At 39.8% G+C, this 26,114-nt stretch overlaps 2 protein-coding genes across 9 annotated transcripts in view; one reads left to right on the top strand and one right to left on the bottom strand.

The window, feature by feature from the left end:
• Positions 1–5,672, top strand: part of TSPAN5 (tetraspanin 5) — a 64,437-nt gene extending 58,765 nt beyond the window's left edge. The window contains exon 8 of the mRNA XM_008499601.2: positions 400–5,672. Coding sequence (XP_008497823.1) covers positions 400–465 — 66 coding nt within the window. The 3' untranslated portion in view covers positions 466–5,672. The remainder of the gene's footprint in view (positions 1–399) is intronic.
• Positions 5,673–8,669: 2,997 nt separating this feature from the next.
• The window catches only part of RAP1GDS1 (Rap1 GTPase-GDP dissociation stimulator 1), an 85,159-nt gene continuing 67,714 nt past the window's right edge, over positions 8,670–26,114 (bottom strand). For 7 of the 8 annotated variants that reach the window (XM_030449987.1, XM_030449990.1, XM_030449989.1 and 4 more), the window contains 9 exons: positions 23,255–23,380; positions 20,945–21,088; positions 20,543–20,674; positions 20,001–20,135; positions 18,316–18,441; positions 17,192–17,331; positions 14,248–14,374; positions 12,868–12,996; positions 8,670–9,345 (listed from right to left, as the gene is read on the bottom strand). In XM_030449987.1, coding sequence (XP_030305847.1) covers positions 9,218–9,345; positions 12,868–12,996; positions 14,248–14,374; positions 17,192–17,331; positions 18,316–18,441; positions 20,001–20,135; positions 20,543–20,674; positions 20,945–21,088; positions 23,255–23,380 — 1,187 coding nt within the window. In that variant the 3' untranslated portion in view covers positions 8,670–9,217. The remainder of the gene's footprint in view (positions 9,346–12,867; positions 12,997–14,247; positions 14,375–17,191; positions 17,332–18,315; positions 18,442–20,000; positions 20,136–20,542; positions 20,675–20,944; positions 21,089–23,254; positions 23,381–26,114) is intronic. The other variant, XM_030449994.1, reaches the window with a different exon arrangement.

Here is a 26,114-nt window from a genome sequence, read left to right as displayed (position 1 = left end):
GAGGGGAGTTAAATGCATGAGGCTTTCTTTCTGTTAAGGAATATTTAACTTTTATCTGTGAGGATGCATTTTTTTTCTGCTCAGTGTCTGCAGGTCAAAACAAACAGGGGTTTTTAAGCCTGTAGAGACCTACTGTTTCTGATAGTGTTTAAATGAGCAGGAAAAGTTGTTGCAGTTGCTTCTGTAAAGCAAGTCTATAACTGCTCAGTTCCCCAGAACCCAGTAAAAATACTGGGGTTATGGGAGTTTTCCATATTATTCCTTCTTCCAACACTTACTGTTAATTATATTTCTGACTTCTGTTAATTATATTTCTGTTCCTGTGTATAACCTAAGGAGTTTAGCTGTGTGAAAAGGGTTGTCTGATGCTCCAAATGAATAAACTGTTGTCTTTTCCAGATATTTGGGATATGCTTAGCCCAGAATTTGGTTAGTGACATTGAGGCTGTCAGAGCCAGCTGGTAAAACTGCTGAAGTAACCACGAGACACTGGACAACTGAAACCCTCTGAAACCTCCAGTGTGTTGCTCCAACACCAAGCTGTATGGACATGGGTGACAGGGAAGCCTTCTCTCCCAAGTAGTTCCAAGTCCAAGTTCCTGATCCTGCAGTGAACTTGAGTTTCTTTGGGGCAGGGGAGCAAGGAGTGGGCTATTTAAAATCTGCTGCTCACTGACTTTTTTTTGTTTTGTTTTGTTTTAAACCACCAGTTTGAAAGCTGTTGAGCCGTGAATCTCTACTGTATTCTTGATCTTGAGTAACAAGTGGACACTTTTTAAAATTGGTGTATTCAGTGGGACGGAGTTGCATCATTGTAGTCTCTGGATATGCTGTTTATTCCTTGTGTCATGAGCTCTTCAATAGCTGCCAAATATTCCCAAGATCATCTCTCTCCTCACCACTCTGTAAAGGAACAATCTTCTTGTTTTCACAGCTAAACACAGCTACAGGCTTAAACCCGTCGAGCAGGAAGCAACTTTCTATGCATCTATTGTACAGTAAAAGAAATTGTTTTTAAAACAAAGGATTTTATTTTTTTTTTTAATGCAAGCTTCCAGTTATCTCTGTGTAGTACTTTGGATTTGGAATCAGCAAGCTCACAGGGAGAATTGCTGAATTTTATCAACATCTTTCTTCCTTTCTCCACCCTTGTATGAAGGATGAGGAGTTTTATATTTGACAAACAAGGGTTGTAGAGCCTTTGGTTTCTGCCATACCTTAGGACATCAGTCTCTTAAGGCAAGGATGGGGTGTAACTGTATAAATGTAAGAAAGCAGTGTGGATGTTGGGTTCAAGTGAATAGTATTATTCAAAGAGTGAATTATATATTAACTTAAAAAGAAGTCAAAACATATGTATCTGATATGGCTAAATCTTTTCCTTTTTCTGGAATTTAGTGTACTTAGGGATCTCACTAATATTAGTGCTTTGGTATACTTGTGCAAAACTTCTTTTAAGAGAATTCCTTGGTCTGTTCCTAGCTGAGGCTTTGGTCTTTCCTTTTTTGTTTGTTTTGTTTTGTTTCTTTTTTAAATTCTTTTTACTTGCATGAGCTGTGGAGTAAGAATCTGTGACACTCCAGCGCTTTAAACCTGTGCATATGTTTTAATACAGTCTAATCCAAACTTACTTATTGGTAAATGCATGTGATTATGGGAAGGTCATATCCCATTCCCTTGGGAGTTGGAAAGAACAGCTTTTGCCAGAGTAAATGCTTACCTCCAGTGAGTAAATCCTTGCTATGGGGATGTCTCTCCCTTTGTGGCTCTAAATGCAACAAAAGGCTTTCTTGAAGCAATGGAATAAAAGTTAAAAAATAGACGTGTGTGTTAGGGTCAGACAATACAGACTCTTTTGAATTGGACAAAATAGAGTAGAATTTGGAATAAAGCACAAATAGTGGAAGAAGAATTAGATCAGACTCCATACAGCTTAGAGTTTTCGATTCATTCTTCTTCAGTAATAATAAACTTAAAAACCTGAACGTGGCTTGGGTAGTTTTATTGCACTTTGTATAAATTTAGCTTGTTCTATGACCCTTCTCAGTATCTGCAGAACCAGTCCTGAAAGCTGTGAGTGCTTGGCTACTGCTTTGGTCAGACAGTGGTAAAAGGTACATAGCACCTCTTTGTAAGAGCTTAGCATCTTTCTGTGATGAGTTCACCGAGATGAAGTATGTGGCATAGAAGAGGTGAATGCATCACTTTCAAAGCTTTTCTTCTGGGGGGATGGATAGAAGGCTGGTATTATGACCTTTTAAGATATTTTTTGGTCCTGTGACTCTTAAACATATGAGTGTATGTACGTTTGCACATTTTGCTTTTCTGTGCTTCAGTTGGCTGTGGTTTGGTTTTTTTTTTCCCCCCCCTTCTCAAGGCTGGTGGTAGGCTCACCAGTGGCTCCACAGATGGCACAGACAGTCCTGTTGTCCTCCTCTGAGCATTACCTCATCCTTTGCTGGTTAACTCCCACTGACTGGCTCTGAATCAGGCAGCCTCCATATACTTTGGTACCTGCTGGTAAAGGGCAGCCCTGACTCAGAGTAGGGTTTTTTTTTAAGCCTTTGAAAGCAATTATAGTTCACTGTCCTTGATAAAGTTGGTTCCACCTCATCGCAGTGTTATGTTTTTTCTTAGCCACTCCTCATCTTGAGGCTTTACTGGTATTTGTTTCTCCCCCAAAGGACACACTGTTTTGCCTGATAGCATCAGAACAGACAGAGCATCAGCATCAGTGTGCATGGAGAAATCAGGGAAGTGTGGTTGAGGAAGTAATCCCTCCAGCCAAGAAACTTGATTGTGACCCAGTGCTTCAGTTTGGAGAAAAAGAAAAAAGCCTGCATTACAGAAACATTCCTTATTGCCACTGATCTTGAATACTGCTATTGCTGCTATGGGCTTCTGAAGACAACTTCTTTCTTCTACTTGAATTTCTGCAGTTGTACTGTATTGGCCTTCTGTTTTGTCACATTGCTTTCTGAGTTCCAGTCTGCTGGATGTGCTGTTGGCAGCATCAGACTTGATAGGAAGGTAAATGCTCTTGGGTGAGCAAATCTTGTTCTCACTACTTGAACATTTGTGTATACAAATGTGCAACACTTCTGCTGAGTCCCAGAATGACTGACTGTTCTTATAAAAACCACTAAATAACTTATTTTTCTAGAGTTTGTCCTTATTGCTACAGATACTGATCCTCTCCCCACTCCCAACAGATGCTCTTATTTTCCTAATTTTTGCAGTTTTTTCATGGATGCATAGTGAATGTTCAGGATTAGCTGTCTGTATTGCACATTTAAATCCCACATTTTTTTTTTGTCTACAGATGGGTAAGATGTCCTAGAAAAGGCCCCATCATCAGCAGCTTAGGTGACCAGTTTGGAAAGCTTGTGGGAGGCCTTGGATATCAATCTATTACTTTCAGAGCCTGCCAAATGCAAGCAAGCTTTATTCCAGAAAACTTGGTGGAAATTCAGGTGAGCTGCAGCTGGAGAACAACTCCTGGCAATAAGATAGGGCAGGTAGTGTGACTTCTTGGCAGTTTGTAGCCTGCCTGATGTGGTGGTGGGGTAGATAATGTGAGTTCTGAGGTCAGTCTCGTTATCTTGAACATGCAGTAGCTGTTCAGAGATTTGTTGGTGGGTCTGTGGCCCTTGTAGGGTGTGAAACAGCTCTGTTTGCTGGGCAGCTTGTGTGGGATGGTGACCTTGCAAACAAGAGGTCTGGTGGCTTCAGCAGTAGCTGTGGCTTTCAAACCATTTCCAAATTCCCCAGGGCATCACAGTCCTTCAACCTCTGCTTTCTAAATTCTGTCCACCATATTCACGGGCATTTCTGTTGTTTGATTTTTAATTTTTTTTAAAATTAATAGCCTACTGGATAAACGTTTGGTTTGTTGCTGTGTGTGTCTTTTTCAGTAGCACTCGGATCTCTCTGCTTCAAAATCCCTAATTTTGATTGTGCTCCTTTGAGTTTGAAGCTGTGATGGTTGCTCAAAGTGTATTCTGTGTCCCCAAAGCCTTCTTTGAGAGAGATGCTAATTGTAGTTCCGGCATGTAAATAGTGTTTGAAATGTAAATAGTAGCATGCAGATTAAGTGATGATTCTTCTTCGGGGGACTGCTTTTCACCCTTAAAAGTGATAAGGAAAGTGAGATTTGGCTGCTGGCATCGGTTCACCCCCTCTCCCCGGTGATACGGGAGAGCTTTCAGCGCCTGCCCTCTAGTGCCTGCCCGGCCCCGGTGCAGCAGCACCCGAGGGATGGAGGGGAAACCCCGAACCCTCCCCACCCCCAGCTCCCACCCTCCCACCCCCATTGCGTTTCTCCTTTGCTGCTTGGCGTTAAACCAGCGTTAGACTGTAAAATAGAGGGCAACCCCTACCAGCTGTGGGAGGTCACCACTGCTTGTGGCAGGGCTAAACATGGTGCTATAAGACCTGTCCTGGATGTTAATCTGTGTTTTTGTTGCTTTAGGGATGTCCTTTGTAAAAGAGATTCTTATGAACAGTGTTGATTATAAGAGAAACTCTCATGTGGGTTTTTTTGGGTTTTTTTGTTTTTTTGTTTTTTTTGAATCTGTTTCCCTTCTTGCTGTGTGTGCCTCCTGGCAGGTCTGCATGTGCCTAGGAAGGAGATTAGCTCTCAGCAGGTGTCAAGCACAGTTGAAGGTTCCAGTTCCTCCCTCCCATTTTTATTTTCTCTCTGAAGTTTTGTTTTTTTTTTCAGGTATCTGTAATTGGTCAGAAGACTATGTAAAGCAAAAGAAATAAACTACCCTTTTGGATCTGTTAGCTACCAAATTTTGCCACATACAATAAAGAATGTCTCCCTTGACATGCAGTTTAAAAATAAGTGTTGTGACTACTTGTGTGCACCAGGCATCACTTCTAGCTGTCTTTTGTGTTTTGGCAATATAACTGTTAATAGAAAGCTCCATCTGTATGTGTGTTCCTGTTCACTCTGTGTACATAGTAGAGGTGGACCTGATACTACCTTAAACTTGGGGGAGATTGGAAATTGGGTTTTGCAACTCACTCATGTTTGATATATATATATATATATTCCAGATTAGGTTAAACTGAATCTCTCTCTCTTCTGGTTCATCCTGGGTACATCAAAGTGTTGATATTTACCCTTTGTGGATCATTCCTTTTTATATGAATGTATTCTCTTGTGTTCTTTTTTTTTTTCATCAGTTGTAAATTGATTGTAAAAGCCAACTACAATTATTGGTTGAAAGTATTGCTATAACAGAACTGCATGCCCAGTAGAGTTGACTTGAGCTTTAGTTGTCTGATTTTGAACTGGTTACCTTCAGTCTAGGAGAAGAGCATAGAGCAGGTGCATCATCTATCTATTACTTGTCATCTTTAGCATTAGACTGTGGTATTGTATCACATGCTGATTTCAATGGATGTAACTGGAGTTTACTTAGGAAGTTAATGCAGCTTCCTGGTAATTCATTTTAAGCTATTGAAAGTGGTCTTGATCATGCTACTTGTGTTCTTGGGTTTTTGTTTTTTAAGAGGCATTTTTTAGGAATGTTTTAATACACTTATGATGGACAATACAATAGTTTTAATAGTTGTGCAGTATTCTGTATTTACTTGAAGTAAATAATTTTATATGCAATTTGTTAATTACAATTTTATAAATAAAATTGTGTGAAATATGATGGTGTGAATGTCTGCTCTTGATGTAGCACTTAGCATTAATGGAAGAGAGATAAATTCATTCTAAATTCCTTCAGGAGAAGACCCTTTGCCTACTCTCCCCTAAACTAATAGAAAATAAATCCCCAAGTCTCTCATGTACAGTGTAGAATATTGTGTTCCAATTAAGTCACAAACCACGTTGTTATGCTGCCAGTGGCTGCCCTTAAATGAAAAATAACATAATACATGAAGAACAAATCCCCACGTGAGGAGATCCTGTGTCTGTGGTCAGTTGTCATTGAAGTCTGTGGCTAATGGTCATGCTCTGCTTCTTTCTGACAGGTGGCTACTGCTCCTCAAACTGCTGTGGCTGCTGGGTAGTACAACTCTGGAGCTCTCCCCATAATCATTTCAGTGACTCTGAGGTGTTCAGAAGTTGCTATTTTGCAGGGAGCAGCACAAAGGGGATTTCTCACGACTTATGGAAGGCAGGATTTTCACTTTTCTAAGTGCAACATGTCCTTAAAGAGAAGTAGTGAGAGCTACCTTATTTTATTATGCAGGTAAAAATAGGTAATGCTGTCTCATGCTTGTCTAGACAGAAGAGTAAGCAACTCAGTGTTCTAGTATGTAAAAAACAGTAAAGCAAGATAATCCAGTTCAATATCTCAAACCTATAGTTTTGTCCACTAAACACCACCATGACTGATTGAAAAATGTGTCTCTGTATCTTAACAGAAGTCCAGTGCCTTTTGCACGTTCCAGGCATCTACATTTATGTGAATGTATGGAAAGACCTTGACATAATGAGAATGCAAATGTGGAGACCTTGGGCAGTGAGAGAAGAACAAAATTCAACCAAAAAGAAGCAAAGTTGAGGGTATTGTCTAAATCTTTGTATCATGCAGAAGATGACACATTTGGTTATAGCTGTTTTCATGGTGAAGGGCTTGGGGTGGCTGCCTGCATTCTATCAAACTCTTTAAGACCTGCGTACTGTTTTTCAAAGTAACACCAGGGAAGTGCTGCCTGCCCTGTGCAGTGTGGCAGCAGTGATAATTTCAACTTGGTTTGCTGAGGCAGTAGACAAGTGAAAAAGGCCCAATGTCTACACTGCTGTCATAAAACCAGTCTGAGCAGCAGATGTCAAGCTTTGTTCAGCTATAATCTATCTGCTAAATATCCAATCAGGCCTATTGTCAGCAATTTCAATTCCATTGACTTCTATCAAGTGAGTAGTGAAATGCACATGATAGTATTGTCCTTGGATCCCAAATCTTATTAAAAACATCTTGGAAGATGAATGATTAACCAGCTCCATAGAAATGATCTGCTGGCTGCAGCTTGCCTCAAAACAGCACAGCATTTGTGTGGATAGATGTGGGCTCTTCAATTATCTCCTCCTTCTGTGACATCCATGGCATATTTATCTTTGCCCTTATGCAGACTTGTCTTCTGTGTATAGGCTTAGCACAGATTTTGTCTAGAAATTTAAGTCTTGATACTCCATCCAGGGAAACTATCTGAAAGCAGAGGGATATGAGCTTTGGCCTTCATTTGTTCTTGCTGTGACAGTGGCATCCCTAATAGAACTTTAGGAATAAAGGTATGGCTAAGGCTTAACCTGAGGTGCAGTTAGACAATTAGGTGAATGGGAATTTTATAAAGTGTCACAGCTTTGTTGGTTGTGGTCAGCCTGTGTGAGCACTTGCAGGTTATATTAACATCAAAAGGAATGTCTGGAACCAGGTAAGTCATTGATAACTGGATTTTCAAATATATTTTTTTCAAATCTATTTGAATCAAGGGAACTTGGTTCCATGCCTGGGAAAACAGGCTTGCATGGTTCCACTGTGAACTGGGATTGTTGACATGGTGGTTATGTTCAGCAGTGCAGAGGTTCTGTTATTTGGATCCTGTTGGCAGGGGGTCCTGGTCTGTGTTCACAGCTCTGCACCTGTTAGTTAGTGCCTTAATTGCACAAATGTCTCTTGAGTGTTTTTTTTTTTCAAATAAGTCAGTTGTACAGTTTAGTATTAGAGGCATTTTCTGTGTGTTTCTGCCACTGGATTAAAGGGATGTGGAGTCCCATCTGCTGTGTCAATAGTCCTGTCAGATCTGCTGGGTTTTGGGAGAGTTTCAGAGCTTCAGCTCTGGGTTATTTGAGGCAAATTTCTTTCCATACCCAGCTTGTGTATGTAAGCCCTTTCCTGGCATGGCTGGCATCTTCTATCAGTGTCCAGGGGATAGCCAGTGGTTTCATGGAGCTGGGAAGTGGATCAGTTGGCATGGATCACATGTGTGCTTGGCCTCTGGGTTTCACTCTTCTGCTGATAGAAAAGCCTGAAGTTTCTGAGGCTGACACTTCACTGCTGTGGGAGTGTGGAGTTCACTTTAAATTATGATCTTTGTGTGCTGTGGGCTTGATCCAAGTAAACAATGGTATCACATAGTCAAGAGTAACATGTGCCAGCTTGCTGGAAACTGCTGTTCCAACTGCTCCCTGTTTTGCCAAAGAGCTGTGTGCTGGTTTGCTCATGTTACGGTGTGTTAGAAACCTAAAAAAGAGCAGCTGTGAGGTAAGAGGCTTAAACTGGCAATTTCTCAGCTTGTTTACCTAGGACAGGAGAGAAGAAGATTCAGATACTGCATTTCAGTGGGAATCTGTTGAAAAGTGGCTGCAAGGTATGCATTTAAAAATCCATCTACAGAAAAAAACAAAAAAAAACCCCACCAACAACCAAGCAAGCCCAAGAGCAAGCCCCTGTGGCTTTAAGGGATAAGGATTGTACAGTGTATTGCTGTTAAAATATGGGATTGTTAAACCACACAGTGCCTTTTTGTGAGTGTACACAGCAAAAGTGGCTGGAATAATTTCCTTTGTATTTGCTCAACTGAAAGGCAATGATTGCATGGAAGCCAGAGCCAGGCACAAAGAGGGCTCCTCACCCTGGCAGCACAGTTACAACTTCTGCTTCTGAATACGAAAAAAAAAAAAAAAAGGAGAGACCACAGGATAAAGTGGGAGCATTGAAGTTTTTATTTTGTTACCTCTAGGTACCACAAGTTTGACATTAATAGGCAAGACCAGTGAATGAGGAGTAGTACAATGCATTCAAACCTGAATCTCCAAAGCACCAAAAATGGAGCTAGATATACTTCTTAATCCTATAGCCAGCACACTAGCCTGGACTTGCTGCATCTGGTATTGTCCCTAATTTAGTAGTACATTGTTATGCAGTTTGGGGGTGTGTGAGGAAAAGAGTCATTGTGTAGTACCACTTCTACATCATCATAGGACTACAACATGCACATTCTACTATGTGGCCCAAGCAACAAGAATAGAAGTAGAACAGTTACGGGTGGAGACAGGTTCATGATTAACACCACCTATGAATTTGTAGAAACCCTTTTTTTGGACAGGTACCTACAGCAGTTCATCAATTCGTGTGGGAACGTTACACGCATGCACAAGTGATACAGTGGAAAACATAGCAGGAGTGGCAGCAGGATGGAGGACAACAGGTGAAATCTGTGATGGGATGCCTCAGAAACAAGACCTTCCTCAGCTTTCTACAGCAAGTCTCTGCTCTGTTAGTGAGGCCTGCTGGGCAACAGTTTTGTTCTCGTGGCTGCGGAGTTTTGATACGACTTCTAGAAATGCCATGCTCTGCACTTCTTTCTGAAGAGGTTCTGGAAAAAAGAAATAGTAAAAGACACGGTGCTTGGCATGAGATGGGCAAAGAACAGAAAAGCCTGGTGGGTAAAAGAACTTTTCTACTGAATGTCATACACACAGAAACACACAAATGTGTCTACCTGTAATATTTTTATTTGCTTTTTTCACTTCCTTTGGAGGATGGAGAGAAAACTCTCCAGGGCCTGGGATGTGCACAGACTCCATGGATTTTAGATAGAGAAAAATCCACCTAAATTGCTTTCCAAAACGGATGCTTAGGAAGAGTTCTTAGCAAAAATACTTTTCTACTTTATTTCTTAAACCAGCCTGACAAAGTGAGCTTGCCCTGAAAGGTTCACTGTGCCATTTCTCTCTGTCACATTGGCTCTGGTTGTTTGTGTGGGGGCATGAGGTTGGTGAGGTTCTTCAGTGGATGTGTCACCACAGACTGGTCACTGCTAGCTGTCCATTCACAGCTGAACTCCAAAGTTAGTGTGAATATACCACATGGTGCACTGCTGAATGGGATACTTGTATACACAGTGCTTATGTTTTACTCCAAACTGTGAGACACTGTTTGGTGATTCTGATCCTGGATTGCACAATGTTTTGTACTGATACGGAGAGAAAATTGAGTGATTTAAAAAACAAAACAAAACAAAACAATGAAATTTGTCAAAGCCCTGTGCTCTAGACATCTCACAGTGGAGATCTAAACCATGTGGTTTTGTTTTATACCCTGTTCAGGCTGCTCTAATGAACTCTCACTCAGCAGCAAATAACAACATATATTTTTGCTTTCTGACTGCTGCAGGGGGCCTAATCCCTGATCTTCCCCAGGAGAAATTCCAACCATCTGTTTCCCACAGCTATGCTGTACACCAGGCACATTTACTTTCTTGTTCATGGTTTCAGTTTTCTTCAGTTTAATCCCTGCTGTGTAAGAGCTGGGAACTCTCATACATATGCTGTGTACCTGGGAACCCATGTGCACAGAGCAATAGCCATGAGGCTGTTGGGGTGGTTATTCATTGTGAGCACTCTGCTTTCTTTCATATTCTGAGGTATATTGAAGCAGATGTTACTGAATTCCTGAATCTCAGGAATTTTTCTGTGCTTTACAGTGACTGAACAGTTCTGCTTAACATCCAGGATCCTGTCAGCCTGGAGACCCTCATGCATGGAAGTGACTGTGCTAACTGTGAATGCTTTGCTTTTGCTGATTCTTTCCATTTTCCATTATCCTTATTTTTTCCTCTTTCCATCCATTTACTTGGTTGCAAGAGCAACTCCAGATGGCAAAAAAATATCACAGATAAATACTTCTTAACACAGAGCTGTTGGCAGTACCAAGTTGAACATGCTACTAGATGCCCTGTAACAAAGGATACAACAGGAGGCACTGGAGAATTAAACTTAGCAATAATTGAACCAGTGTAACTGCTTCTAGTCTTTGTGGAACCATATTGGGGTCAATTACTTTAAAATGGCTACACAGCTCTTACAGTAGAATACAGAAACATGTAAATAGAAGTGCTCACTGTGTGGGGACAGTGGTGAAAATGTTAGAGGCACGGGAGCTGGGAGAGAGATGTGTTTTAGTATTTTCTAAAGAGCAGGCTTGACTCTTTCACCCCTGCTCCTTGGTTAAAATAGTATTAAAAAAAAGAAGGTTGATGTTAATACCAGGTTGCTCAGCTGTTATTCTTGTGTATTCACTGATTTTACACAGGTTGGCTCTGAACACTGCCCCAGCCCTGTCTTGGGCCTTACCTTTACAGCTGCATTTTGCAATTGTGCTGCCTGTCCCCTGTGGGCCTGGGATGTCCCTCATGTATCAGGCAAAGCTTAGAGTGTATTGGCAGACTGAACTCTGCCACTTGAATAACCCTAAAAAAAACCAAACCCTAAACCCTAAGACAGAATTGCTCCTTTGGTGGAATACAGAAACAGGTATTTGACTTTGTAACAGTCAAACTTACAGGTGACAACTCAGGGCAGGAAAAATGCAAGTGTCAGAATTTCTGAGGATCATTATTTTTAGTTGGAAGCAGTGGGAATACCCAGAAGAGCATCACAGTGAGGCTGAGAGGGAACCTCTAAAAAAAAAACTTCTGCTCTAAAATGGTTGCATAACCCCAAGGACAAAATGGCTCAAGAAGCTTGTAAAAACTAAGTTGCCTATCTTAGCTTTAAAGTGAATGCTTACTGGAGGCTGATGCTTCTCAGCAAATTCTGAGCACAGGCTTTGTACACTGATATCTATATACTGCTGTAAAACCAAATACTTGTTCATTTAAGGAGACAGTAACACACAGCATTCCCTCCCATGGATGTACAGGTCATCAGAGTTACACTTCATGAACTTTGTTTAAGAAAAAATGAAACCAAACAGCTTTATTTACAGAGACAGCACACACTTAATTATGGTAACTCAACTGAGTTGCTGTAAACTCATCTCTGGAGAACATCCAGATGTTTCACACCTAGCAAGTCGTGTGCAGACAGGCTCCAAATTTCCACCTTTCTGTACTTAATCCAGTTTTTAGTTGCCTGTGAATTCCTGAAGCCTTTACTGAATAAAATCTGCTCTCCTTACACAGAGTAAATACTTCTTAAATAACTGAATAAAAAAAACGTAGCGACTTCTTGAAACCTCAGTAGAAATCGCGTTTCCCCATGATATCTTGTTTTTTTGTTTGGTTTTGTTGGTTTTGTTTGCCCACACACAGGTGGGAAGCTGCAATATGAAACCATAGCTGGCTGCATCTTCCTCAGATTGATCTTTATCAGGTTTGCTCATGCTCTCATCTTTTGCTCAGAAAGATGAGAGTTTTTGGTGTCCAGCACTGTATGTGTTAGAATGTGTCCTGATCATCTTTCAAACCAACCATGAACATTTGTGCCTGCTGGGCTGAGCATGTGAAGGCTGTGGAGGGAAGGACTCTTCCTAGTGGGGTCTCAGGATCCTTCCTAAAGCAGGATTATAGCCTACAAGCTGTACTAAGGGTTCACTAGTGTGTGCATGTTTCCTTGCAAATATTAACTGTATATTTTTTTCCCTACCATTCTTGCTAGAATTTGAAGCTACAGGTGAAGAGTCTCATTGCAAGATTTGCCACGTTTTACTTGACTTTTATCTGACCAGTTAAAAAAAGCCATCACGGATCAATTCTTGGGAACTTGCAGCTAAAGGTGAAAAAAAAAGTTTTTGTTAGCTGAGTATTGCAAAGATAGCCTGATACTGATAGGTACAGTTTTAAATGCCTTTCATTTCTGGTGATGTATGAGCTACATGCATCCTGCAGAACCCTGAGTCCAATTTCAGCACTTAATATCCAAAATTGAGTTACCAGTCTCTTTCTTGACCCTGCAAATAAATGCTATAAATGAAGTGTCAGAGTAAATTGAACCCTTCTGTGTACATTTATTGTGAACAACAAACCAATCTCAAAGTTTGTTTGTTCAGGCTGGAAGAAAGAACTGAGTTTTAATACTTAAATCTCTGTGGAGAGCAGCCTCTCCTCAGTACTCACCAGATCCTATAAGGGCACAGATCAGCACCATGGAGTTGTATTTTATTTCAGGAGCACTCCTGTCATCTGAGAGCAGTCTGTGTAGAATCTGAACAAGCTGAGCACTTTCAAGATCCTTTTCAGCAGTACCTGCAACACAAGTGAAAATCTGTAAATCTGGAAGTGCCACTTTTATGCTTCCATGTGTTAGCCATTTATTGAAGCAGGGATCTCTCACCAGAGTTGCTGTGGTACATAATTCACTGATGTAAAACTGAAACAGGAATCACAGCTCTTGCTGTAAAAAAGCCTAACTGCTTGAAAGGAGTTTCATGATGAAATCCAATCTTGAATGTGCAGTGAGCTGATGGATAAGCCACCAGGCCTTCTAGTTAGTTAGGCCAATGCCTGCAATATTTCAGCTTTTGGAAATTCTGATTAAATATGGATGGTGCAATTCTTGATCCCATGGTAGAGGGAGCTCACGGTCCATTATATATGCTGTGAAAAACTTTAGATTGTGAGTTATGTCCTGTGGATTTTCTAAGAAACATGTACTGAAATTGGGCTTGAAACTAAATGTCTGAAGACAAGACAAAGAAAGCTTAAACTATTCATGTGAGTAGGAATACTTTTCATTAAAACAACTCCCTGATGCACTGGCAGTGATCTGAATTTAAAAAAAATATTCCTATAGCACATGAGGCAAGAGATGAATTCAAGAGCAAAAATAGGCAATGTTGCTTGTTTAGTTCCTTATCTTAGTTACTAAGCAAGCAAGTAGGATAAACAAAATCTCTGTTGGCCTTTTACCTTTTTGTTTGGTAAGCTGAGTTACTACAAAGACAGGTTAGGACATGTAATCATCTCTGCCTTCATACAGCAGTTCTGTTAATAACATAGTTCTGTTAATAGTAAGAAAAACAGAGGGGGGGGGAGGCATCATCCACCTCTGTGTGTTCTTCTCTAGCTCTGACTAATTAGGTAAGTGAAAGCTTTACTTTGATAAGCCCTCTCAAAAGGGGATTAACCATTCCAGTGTAGGAATGTAGTCAGGTTATATAGTCTCCAATCTAAAGTATGATTTTTTTTTAAACTGGTAGCCTTCTCAGCTATACCCTAAATCTGAAGTTTATGTTAAAAAGCCTTTCTAGATGATGTGATCACCTGCCAGACTGATGGAGCAGACACTGCATTACCAGAAACCTCAGGTTTCCTGCATAACCTGATTGCCTGCCTGTGTCTGCAGAAACTGTCCTGTGTTTCTGTGCTACTGAAAGGCAGGTGGAAGGAGGTGGCTGTTCTGTGCTGCAGAAGAAACCTGCACAGCTCTCTCTCTGTGATTCCTCTTGGCCACAGGCTGGAAAAAAAGTAGGTAGAGTTAACCAGGGGGGTACTCACCTAACTCTAAAGCTGCTATTAATGCCAGTGCAACGAGAGCTTCGTTTTGCATTATTACATGTTCACTGGTTGCCATGGTTACTAAATGCTTGATGCCACCACTCTGTACAATGGTCCTAATTACATCCTAAAATAAATAACATAGAATTGAAAAAAATCTGCATTGCATACAAACTGTATTAAATAGCAGTTGTCGTGGGTGCTGTGTTCTTTGGGTAAGGATGCTCGTTGACATTATAATCATATAATATATGAATATATGACATTATGAATATGGCATATATATACATATGACAAATGAATATATGACATTATAATCATATTATATACAAATATGCATGCATGTGGGTCTAAATATTATCTGTTATTACTCTGCAATTATAAGATACAACCTGTTAAACCAAGACAGTTAACTGCATAACTAACTTAAGACACATGTAATTAACTATATGCTATGTTATACTGTGTAACTCATGTTAAGGTGTGCCAGGAATGGCCAAATATATTTGAACTTGAGAGTGGTGTTCAGAGATGATTAGTTTGCCCTTTATGTTGTGAGCAGCAGTTCTGTTCAGCTTATCAAAAGCCTCCAACAAACCATGTGTTTGGGTTGAATAAGAACAAGAATATAGTTTTGATAAAGTTATCAAATCCTTTGTATCTCTTCAAGGATTTTGATTTTCTTCAAGATTTTCAGAGAGGTGAGATCACAGATATTACACCTTACTATGTAAAGGAAATGGTGTACTTGAAAAAAAGATTTTAAGACATGGGCAGAAAAATGTGTAGCATTCTCTTGAAGTATTGTGGAACTTTGCCTCAAATACAAAGCAGGATATGAAAGGATAGTTATGGAATACCAATGTGTTGGTTTCTGTTGTAAAGCCAACAAGTAAAATGAACTGTTACCCAGTAGCTAGGAAATTAAAATACTGACTGGGTTAAATGACTTAAATCAGTTTAAAAATACACAGCTGGAATTCACTTTTCTAGTCCAAAATTTGATTCAGCTTGTGTATAAAGGACAAGTATGGACTTCTGGTGTCTGCACATCTTTGATTACTCAATAATTATAATTAAAAGAGTGAGTTTGCACCTAATGTTTTCACCACTCCATGTTCTGAAAAAATATCTGCAAAATGTTTGCCTGAGAATTGGGTAACTTGGCATGCCAATGGGAAACTATCAAGGAAATATGGTTTGGTTTTTATTATTTCTTATTTGTTCTGGGACTGCATGAAGTTTTCTTGAAATAAGAATCTGATTAAATTTTTTAATCAGGGCGTTGAATTTCTGTTTAAAGTACACAGCCCTTTTTAACTCCAGCCACAAACCAAAACTCATTAACTGATCCCTCTCTGTAGAATGATTTACATTCCAGTGCTTGCAGAGGCTGAGCAGTGACATTCTTTATGCAAGGAAATAGTCACAAGGCATATTCCAGTCAAGTTTCTTCTGTGAGTATGTAAGCCATACAAATGTTCATCTGAGATAATTAACTTCTGTATTAATATATATTTGATGCCAGCAATAGTGTCTCTGTATATAGACATGAATTCTATTTTCCTGGAGAGAGTGTTGATGAAAACTGACACCTGTGGCAGCAGATGCCATTTATGCATCACCATCACAACTGTGTGCTTGGGGTGTAGAAAAAAATGAGACCTCAGGAAAAAGGAAACCTGATCAGCTTCATAGGCTGAATGTAAAATGGAGTATGGGCATTAGAAAGAGCCAGTAAAACAAGCACTCAGTGAAGATTTAAAGATTTGATTTGTTCTGGGATAAGATTTGATAATTTGATAAGATTTGATTTGTTCTGGGAGAGGCTTGGTATTGATCAGGTCCACAATAGGTTTTTTTCACTCTGTAAATGTAGTGTAACAAGGCAGCCAGGTGCCCCTAATTGCCAGGGAGTGGGCATGAGCCAATAAAAGGCCTTTTATTGGCCCCCTAATCCTGCTCATGTGCAGTGGGGGCCCGCCCTAATCAGGCACAGGTGGGCTTAACACAAGCTCATGCTCACTCCCTGGCAATTAGGGGCACCTGGTTGCCTCGTTACACTACAGTAAATGCCATGTGTGAGTGAAGTGGTCACTTTTAAAGTCCAAGTGTTCCAAATGACACTGCTATTTTAGCTCAGTCAAGCAGCCTGCGTGCTCATCAGTGCCACGTGAAATGAAGTCTGAGCCTGAGTGAGTTTGTTTCCAGAGGAGATGCTTCTGTGCCTTCTAAGAATGTTTTGCCCAATATTCTCCTGAGGATGGTGACTTGGACTCCTTATGCAGAGGTATGTGGTTGATGCAGAGGTGATGGGAGGGACAGAACTCATCTGTCCCACAGTTAAACATCATACACCATTTGCCATGTACAGGTAAACTTGTGTTAGAATTTGGGATAAATGAACATTTCTAATGATATTAGATCCATAGTGTAGACCCATTGTCCATACTAGATCCATCATAATGATACTAAATTCATAAAACTCTGAAATACCCTATTGGAAGAGTAAGGGGACAGACTATTTCTGGGTCTCAGTTTTATATAAATATATAGCAAGATCATAACAACGGAGTGCAATGATTCTTCTTATATGGCATCATTAAAATGTAGAAAAATGGGCATGCTGAACTGCTAGAGGATACACTACAAATAAAAATGACTCAGGACTTGGCCACGTGAATCCTAATATCTTTTAATTGGCTTGCCACTCTGAAATGGCTTTGCTTGGTTTCAATTATTTTTTTTTTTTAACTACATGGTTCCAGGAAGCATTTAACTTGTCACTTGTTCCTGACTGGGAGGTGGCAGAGGAGGATGAAGCACATCAGTTAACCAAGCTGGCTCTCTAGAAGGGTGACAAACCAGAGGCCTTGGCTACCCACACCAAGAGCAGAGGTAACTTTTAGTTCTTACCAGCTGACCTTTTACACTACAAACTTACTTTTGATTTGCTGTGTCGTATAAGAGCAGAAAGGAGTCTGTTGGACTCTCCCATCACACCCGCGTGATCCTTGGCTTCACACCACTCCACCAAGCGTTCCACCAGTTTTACATTTTTGCCCAGCTGTTCAGCTGCTTCTGCTACATGATCCCGAGCCAACAACACAATAAAAAAGTTGTCACTTTTTAAAAGAAGTGCTAGAAAAATAAGCTGAAAGTTACTAACTAGAAGGAGTTTAAGTAGAACTTCACTAGCTTGCACCAAGAGTGGGAGAAGTCTAGGCTGAGTGGAAGCAAGTAAAGCCAGTCAAAATGGAAAAAAAGCACAGAAAAAAAGTCATCATCCTGTTTTTGAAAACAATTTAGAAGCCTAGTTATTGAGGTTTCTGCATTCATTAAGAGAAGGGAAAATACAGGTAATGTCTCATCCCCAGGTAAGCTAGCTCAGGAATTTATTACCAGGAGGGACCTCTGCCAGAAGGGAGCACTGTGGTCAGCTACATTAGGTTTCATAGACTATAATTCACTTAAATTTCTTCACTGAATTTACATTTCACATCTAATAGCTCTGCTAGAACTGGAATGGATTTTTTTAAAAAATCTGCAGGACTGAGTCAAGAATAAATACTTAGCTAATTTATCTTATTCACTATTTTGGGGTTTTTTTAGTAGACTTCTGATTCCTCATCCTGGAGCACACTGTTGAACTAAAAGGTGCTTGTTCATTTTCAAGTAGTAGTTTATTAATTATCAGGTGCATGAGTCTGTTCCAAGGAACCAGGAACAGCCAGGATGTGGTAAGTGAAGAGCTAAACAGGAGTGGTAGCTTCAAACACTCGAGCCTCAGAACATACTCTGACTGTGACAGTGTAGGAGAGTTCTGAAGCATGAAAGTAAATAAGCATTTGACACCTCTTCTGAGGGTCCCTAGTAGTGAGTTTGGAGTCCTGAAAAAAAAAAAATCAGCCCACATTCCTCTCCTTTTGCATATGTATTAGATTTATTCTGAGACTACAGGAATACAATTTTGAAAACCCCTCTGCTTCTCCCTTCTAAGAATCTTGGCAGAGTATCACTGACTGAACCAAAGAGAATCATTGAACATAGAGAACAGTTTATTTTTACCTTGTGCATCTATTAACATTCTTAATGTTCCCAGCAGCTTGAATTGAACAGGGGGCATCTCCGATCTAAGAAATTTCAATACAGCTTCTGCAACACCAGCTGATAGCATCTTAGCCTTATTTACAACTGCATGAATAAAGAACAGAGATGATCTCAAGGACATTTCTGGAAGCTGCAGTTTATTTCGAAGATGGTTTTGAGGCATATTTTCAGACACAGTTTGGAAAATAGCTTGTGAGCACAGACTTCAGGAACATGAGTGTGTGCTGACAGTACTGTGTTGTGGGAAAATGACACAGTTGCTAAGACACGGGTGTGAAATTAAGGGTTTTCTCTTAGCATGCACATCTAAGTCAGCATTCAGCCTGAACATCAGCTGAAGGCAAGACTTTTCCCCTTTGGAAAAGGGAAAAAACACCTAGGAAAGGTGTCTTCAACAAATTGTACTAAGTAGAAGCCCAGGCTGGTACTTGCACCCCAAATTATGAGGAGACTTCTCTGATTCCCAACAACACTCTTTTATTTCACATAAGCATCTAATTATCAGAATAACTTCTTACCCAGTTCCAGTACATCATACAAACACCAATGGCCTGTACAAACTGTGGCCTGACATGTCTTGAGCCTTTAGTCCTTGTTTTGCCCCCCCCAAACTCTTTTATCCCCTCCACTAGTCTACATCTTCCACCTTCATGAAGCTCTCTGAAATACATGTAATATGCAAGCTTAGTTTAATCTTGTACTTAGAAAAAAGTATTTATTTCATATTCAGAGTAGTGTTTAACAAGCAGTTTATCACTGAGGCTGTTATTTATTGCTCATTTTCCAGTAACAATTTGTATGAAAATTTCTGTAGGTCACTGGCAGACATCCTTGAGGCTACAGGGAAGCTTGCAGACTGATGGAAGTTAATAGAATGACTCACCTGAGGAAGGTAAGTGCACAGCATACCACTAAAGCTGCATGGTTTTAGTTATGTTTTGATTGGTTTTAGTTATGGTTTTAGAAAGTTAGAGTTTGTCTAAACTGAAAATAGTAAAATAAGGTTAAATGGATGAGAGACAATTTTGGCTTTGTAAGAGCTCACACAAGTATTACAGACTTGCTTTGTTTTTATGTGCATGCACTCTGCCTTTTATGCTAGGGCAATCAAAATTCCTTCAAATTAAGTTATTAACACTGACAGAATTAGCATTCAGTTCACTGCCTACAGACTACTGTAACTAACTGCAATAGGCTGGCTATTCTGATAGTCTACATCCAGGTTCATTTGGAATTGTCAAAGCTGTAGCAAGTTACAATAAGATGCAGAATTTCAGCAAAGGGGGAACCCTCAGCTGTGAGACAGATCCCAAGTGAAACAAAAAAATAAATGGAGTTTTCTGGACAGAAAGGATTGAGAAATCATAACCAAGGCCACCTCAGGTCCTTGCCCTTTCCTTAGTGGGTGATAAGACCATGGGATTAAAGTGGCAAAGAATGGCCAAGAGGCCTGTGATGTATCTAAAACTTCTTGTCACAATTTCTGTGACATAAAGACATGAAGTGAGGAAGGGCCTGAATGAAAAGGTCTGAGCTGGCTCTGGGGCTTTCAGCCACTTGTCCCACCCCAGTCCCCTGCAGGGTTTGAAGGGGGAGAGCATCATCCCACCTTTGGGTAATTAGCAATGCAAAATGAGGCTTACCAGGAATAGCCAGGTTCCTAAGAGCACTCAGGGCAGCATGCTGCACAGTTACATTTCCATTCTCCACATGTCTGTCTAGCAGATCCATCAGCTTTTGAACTATGCCATTGTCCACCATATGGATGCAGTTTCCATCTGTGTGAGATGAGACAGGTCTCTTGTGAATGGAAGATTATACCAAGAGTTTTACAAGAGCTTTTTTAAAAATAGAAGGGTTATTTCCTTGCTCCTTTCTAGTTTTTATTGGTAGGAATTTGAGCAGTGTCATCCCTGGGAGTTGCACTGCTCGTGACAAATTTAGAAGAGGGATATAAAAACCACTGAAGAAGGGAGAAATTCCCCATACCTCTCTACAAATGTGAAACAGTATTTTTAAAGTGGGCCTTATGGTTCTCAGGATTGTAAAGTATAGCAATACTGATGTTGCTTTATAGTTCAATACTAGCTTTACTATGACATGAAGTTTGTAGCTGTACAGAGACTATTCCTCTTCAGAGTAGAGCACAGATAAATTTCCATAAGCTATTATGGCATATTCTTACCATTTCTGGCAAAATTTGCAATAGCCAGTGCTCCTGCAAGCTGTAGCTGATGGCTATTGGAAGGAATCCATGAGAGTACTCTCTGGAACACACTGCCTTTTCCTCCTTCAAATAACTTTTGCATGGATTCATCTGGGGTAAAAAACACAGTCAGCAAGTCAACAAAGTGTTTGTTAGGGAAAATTTTTCTCTTTTTATTTAAGAAGCTGTGCTGGCTTCATTACAATTAATCCAGTCCTGTAACAGGTTGAGAGACAAAATCTGACCCATTAAATTTAAATTGGCAGGGAACAAGTCTTCTAGGTAATTTAGAAAATTAATAAATACTAAAAAAAAAGCAGGCAAACAGCATTACAAATACCTGCTGTTGCTTTGCAGAATATAGTGGCACACTGTACTTACCTCCAAGCAATAACAAAACCATAAGATCAGAAGATGTTTTAAGTTCTGCAATATCCTCTTCTTTGTCACTGTCCACAGTGTTTTGAACAATTTCAAGTAAGCACTCCACCAAGCCTGCTTCAACCAGCTGCAGTTTAATGACATCTGAAGAATAGCACAGGTAACAGGAGTCAGAATCATGACTTTAAATACCTCTAGTGTAACTACACATCAGAAAGACTGTAAAAAGAGGTAGTGATGTTAATGGCTTCACTGGCAGCTTGTTTAGATAAAATAGCAACTTCTTAACCACTAAAAATGCAAAATTTTCAGGGCAAATTTCTATTATTCTTCACCTGCAGAAATGTGCAAACAACTGGATTTCTCTTAGCTTCCCTGCAGGAAATGGTGTTTTAACAGTAAGGACTTTAAGTCCAGTTCAGATATTTTTAAAGGCCAAAGTTTTGAAAATATTTTTTTTCATACAGTTTACAAGCAACACTTGGGTGAGGAGGTGAGTTCTCCCTCTGGTGAAGAACGTGTCTGACTTTCCATTTCCCATTGTCTCTAAGCTTTTTGCCTGAGTGAAATTCATTATTCCTCCAAGTGTGGCTGACCTTGTCATGAACTGTGTTAAATATCCAGCTGAGATTTTTTTAAATAGGTCCTTTTGCACTGAAGTACTTTAAAAAACAGAGTTCCCTTCCTTACAGAACACAAGTTACAAATACATTGTGATTTGAAACATAAATTGCTATAACAGTGTGCTTAAACATCAACAAAACAAAAACCTCCCAGACACCACAATCCAGACTCTGCAAATACTTCATTTAGATGTTTTTTTGCTTCCTGACCTGTTGCTAATTATCTACAATTAAAAGCACCTAAACATTGTCAGCAAAGTGAACTCATTTAAGTATGCCTTGAATCCACAGTGGAAGAGTTCAGCTGACTACCTCATAACATGCAAGCACCTGTGTAGTGAAATGAGGCACCCAGGTGCCACTAATTGCCAGGGAGTGAGCATGAGCTTGTGTCAAGCCCACCTGTGCCTAATTAGGGTTGGCCCCCTGGTCCTGCTCATGTGCAGTGGGGGCCCACCCTAATTAGGCACAGGTGGGCTTAACACAAGCTCATGCTCACTCCCTGGCAATTATTGGCACCTGGTTGCCTCATTTCACTACACACCTGAGTTCTTTGCAGCAGTAGTAAACTTGACAAATTTATAGTCTATAAAACACAGTCTAAGAAGATTAAACATTTGAATTGAAGTATGTCACACTTGCAAAATGTTCAGCACAATTGTGTGTCAGTCACCAAGGATGGAACTATATTTTAGAGCAACTTGCTAGAAATTATGTAATTAATTAATATATTTTGTCCAAACGTGCATTTTTAGAACTGAAAAAAAAATTTGGTTTTCTCATATCACCTAGGTACCAAATTAACTTTTTAATTTGAAATAAAAAATTGAGATTGATTTATACCGTGTAGAACAGACACAGGCAGTGTATGTTTGTACAACAGAGTAAGATAAAACCTAAATCTTTAGAGTCTAGTGTTCTATCTAATAATTCATCAATTTAAACAAGCTTTAATGCTGAGGTGGCTAAAACAAGCTTATGGAACCATCAGAGACTGGTGGTCTCTTCCCTACTCAGAACTGCTTCCCACTGCAGTCCAGCTCCACCTCTTAACTCATTTTTTTTCTGTTTCCATTAAGGGCAGATGGCAGATTATACAAACCACCCAGAATACCTTTGGGAGGAACATCCCAGAGGGATGATCAGGCACTTGATCATCTGGCTTGAGCAATGAATGAAACTCAGATCTCCTGGAGCTACCAGAAATAAAGCCATCAATTAAATTCATACAATCTCTGAATGAAGAGTGTGGGGAGAGCATCCAGCTCCAGGTTCTGCAATTATTAATGTGCCCCTTGCAAAAGAAATACCCATTGGAAATGGAACTGCCAGTGGCCCTGTGTTCCCAAGATAACATAATGACTGAAGCTGTAATAGATTATAAATGCTTGAGCCAGCATTTTGCAGAAAAATATTAAGTCCTCTAAATAAAAGTGGATTTTGAGACATAACATAATCATATACAGAGTGAATCAGAGGTGCAATGAGCATCAACAGTTTGTTGGCTCCTGTCATATGTTCAGGGCAATTAATACCTATTCACTTTATCATCACAAGGGTCAGCCATGGTGGCTTCTGAATGAGGCAGGCAGATATTCTGCATTAAACCCTGAAAAAAAAAGAGACTGATATACCATACAAGGCAAGGAATAAAAAATAGTGTAAGAAAAGCAAATTGAATTCTCACCGTTTTCTGCCAGGGGAGCCAAAACTTCAAAAATCATCTCTTTTTTATCATGCTCTATTTGCTTCTTGAACAGTTTCACAAGTTCCTCAGCAACATTTGTGTAGGCAAACTGCTCTTTACTTGACTCTGGGAAGCAGAAGGAAAAATTGAGTATCAAGTAAACAAACCACATCAAAAGGTAGGATTATTTTTTTCTCTTTAATACCAGGTTAATTTAGTAAGATGACTAATAGTGCTCTTTACAGACAAGAACAATAGATTCGTGCTTGTCACTAAATGAAAAGAAAAATGTCTAACACTTTCAGATAAATGTTCTGACTCAAATTAATTATGATTAAGGCTGTTAAAATATATAAATATATGATCAAAGCTGTTGGGGCTGTTTCAGCTGTACACAGAATGCAAAGGTAGCTATAGAAACAGTAACATTACAAAAATATATATTAAGTTTTTGATTCTCCTTATCTTATCAGGAATATTAGCTAATTATTTACTGCCCTGTCTATGGGAAAGATGAAGGATTGTACTGAACGCTCTGATATTTACATGGTTTCATCATGGTGACATTGCATTCAAATCTGCGCATGGCTATTTCAGGGCCCACAGACAGCATAAAGCAGCTTTACAGATGTGCTTGCTACCATGAGGTTGGCCACCAGATAATTGCTCTTAAAATATAGGTTCAAGAAAAGCATCTCTTCTTCCATCCTTTTATCTTATTCCTCCTCATTGGCAGTATTACAGGGGATGCAGGTGGTAGGGCTGCTGTTCTGCATTCTCCAGTTGCCACCTCCTGAGGGCCATCTGTAGTTAGAAAACATTCCAGCACCTTTGCCACTGTCCTAATGGATGCTTAAGGATTATTTTAATATAGAATTGAACCCAAAGACTGTGCAAAGTATGAATTTCAGACCCTTTTGTGTACACTCATTATTGTTTGCTCTCAATATGCATGACTGCATGGTATATATTAAGTGGGGTTTTTTGACCTTTCCAGTATTTTAAAAAGCAGAACCATCAGTTTTTTTCTTGTATTTTTTGGGTTTTTTTTCCCCTGCTTCAGTGCAGAATGAGAATTTCACATAACATTTCTCCAGAGATCTATGCAATGTGGTTGTCTCCTAAGTGGTGACAGATGACAACCTCACAATAAAATTCCCTGAAGTTACAAGGCAAAAAACCCCACATTACAGTTATGATGTGACTGACTAAGCTAGTGCTTAAGGGAGAGTATAGTATTACAAGCTAAATTAATTTTGTGCCAGTCTTAAGGAACAAGGATCTTTTCAACCTATGGGAACAGGGAGGGAAGCAGCTGCTGTTTAGCTTCTTTCCCATGGCTCTACTGGAGTGGGCAGAGCTGGATCCTTCCAAGGAGGGAAAGGAAATCTCAGTAAAGATTATAGCACCATTTATTACATGTAACACCCTGAAGGCTTTAGTTGCATTTTAGCACTAGAATTTCCAGTATATGACCCCATATACTTTCTGCTGTGCAGACAGAATACATAGTGCTTATCAGAAGGACAGAAACAAGTCCCAGAGGAGGGCCATAAAGATGCTCAGAGGGCTGGAGGACCTCTCCTATGCAGACAGGCTGAGAGAGTTGGGGTTGTTCAGCCTGGAGAAGAGAAAGCTCTGGGGAGACCTAATAGTAGCTTTGCAGTAGCTGAAGGGACACACAGGAAAGCTGGGGAGGGACTTTTTGCAAGGATGTGTACAAACAGGACAAGGGGGAATGGTTTTAAACTGGACGAGGGTAGATTTAGGTTAGACAGTAGGAAAAAATTCCTTAGTGCAAGGGTGGTGAGACACTGGCACAGGTTGCCCAGGGAAGTTGTGGATGCCCTATCCCTGGAAGTGTTCAAGGCCAGGTTGGATGGGGCTTTGAGCATCCTGGTGACCCTGCAGGGAGACCTTAACTATATGATCTTTAAGGTCCCCTCCAATCCAAATTATTCTGTGATCTTGAAGCTTTTTGATCTATTAATTTCTTAAGTACTATTTTGAAGGCTCTTTTGTCTGGTCTGCTAAAGGCAAAGGTTTTGTGAGTCAGCAGACTACACAAGATAACATGATATTTTCTCTGGCATTGAAATCTATGCACTTAGGACAGCAGTGAATAGCTTCAGGCCACCACAGAGTACAAAATCACAGATATATTTTTTCTATTTTGAATGGCTGAATCTTCTTAGAAACACAGGATGATAATTGCTGTACTATTGTACTCCAGTGGAAAAAAAACCCACCTCATAAGACTAATATTTTTCAGAATCAAATAGTCAAAGAATGTAAGTAATGTAAAACACAAGCTAACAACAGCAACCTGTTGTCCTAACAACCTGTTGGTTTACACTAATCCATTTCCAAAGACACTGGATCAAAGCAGGACCACCAACTTCAGTTTAAATGATGCTGCAACTAAGCTTGCAAAAAAATAATGTATAGGGCTTAGCAGTTTAGAACATATTAAGACTTTACACCTAAAGGAACACTATAAAGGCAAATTTGTGACCTGTGCCTTCTCTCACTTTCATTCAGTGATTTCCATGAGCCAAATATAATCCTGATACAATTTTGTGGAGCCAAACGAGGATACATTATTTACTTTATTAATGAATAATTCACAGTCAATAGCACTGCTCTGGAAATGTTGTTGAGATGATTTAAAATGTGCTTAGTTGCACTGAAGAAAGTTAACATGAAATATTAGCTTGTACTAAGAACCCAAATACATTTCTGTTACTGAAAGCAAAAAACCCCACAACTAAGCATTTTAAAGACAATAAGCAGAAATTGCTTGCTTTGCATTTTTAATGTATGAAAAGAAATGAAACAAGCATCAATGCTAGGCTTTTGT

Source organism: Calypte anna, chromosome 4A, assembly GCF_003957555.1.
Source record: "Calypte anna isolate BGI_N300 chromosome 4A, bCalAnn1_v1.p, whole genome shotgun sequence".
Lineage (NCBI taxonomy): Eukaryota > Metazoa > Chordata > Aves > Apodiformes > Trochilidae > Calypte > Calypte anna.
This window is presented reverse-complemented; position numbering and strand designations above follow the sequence as displayed.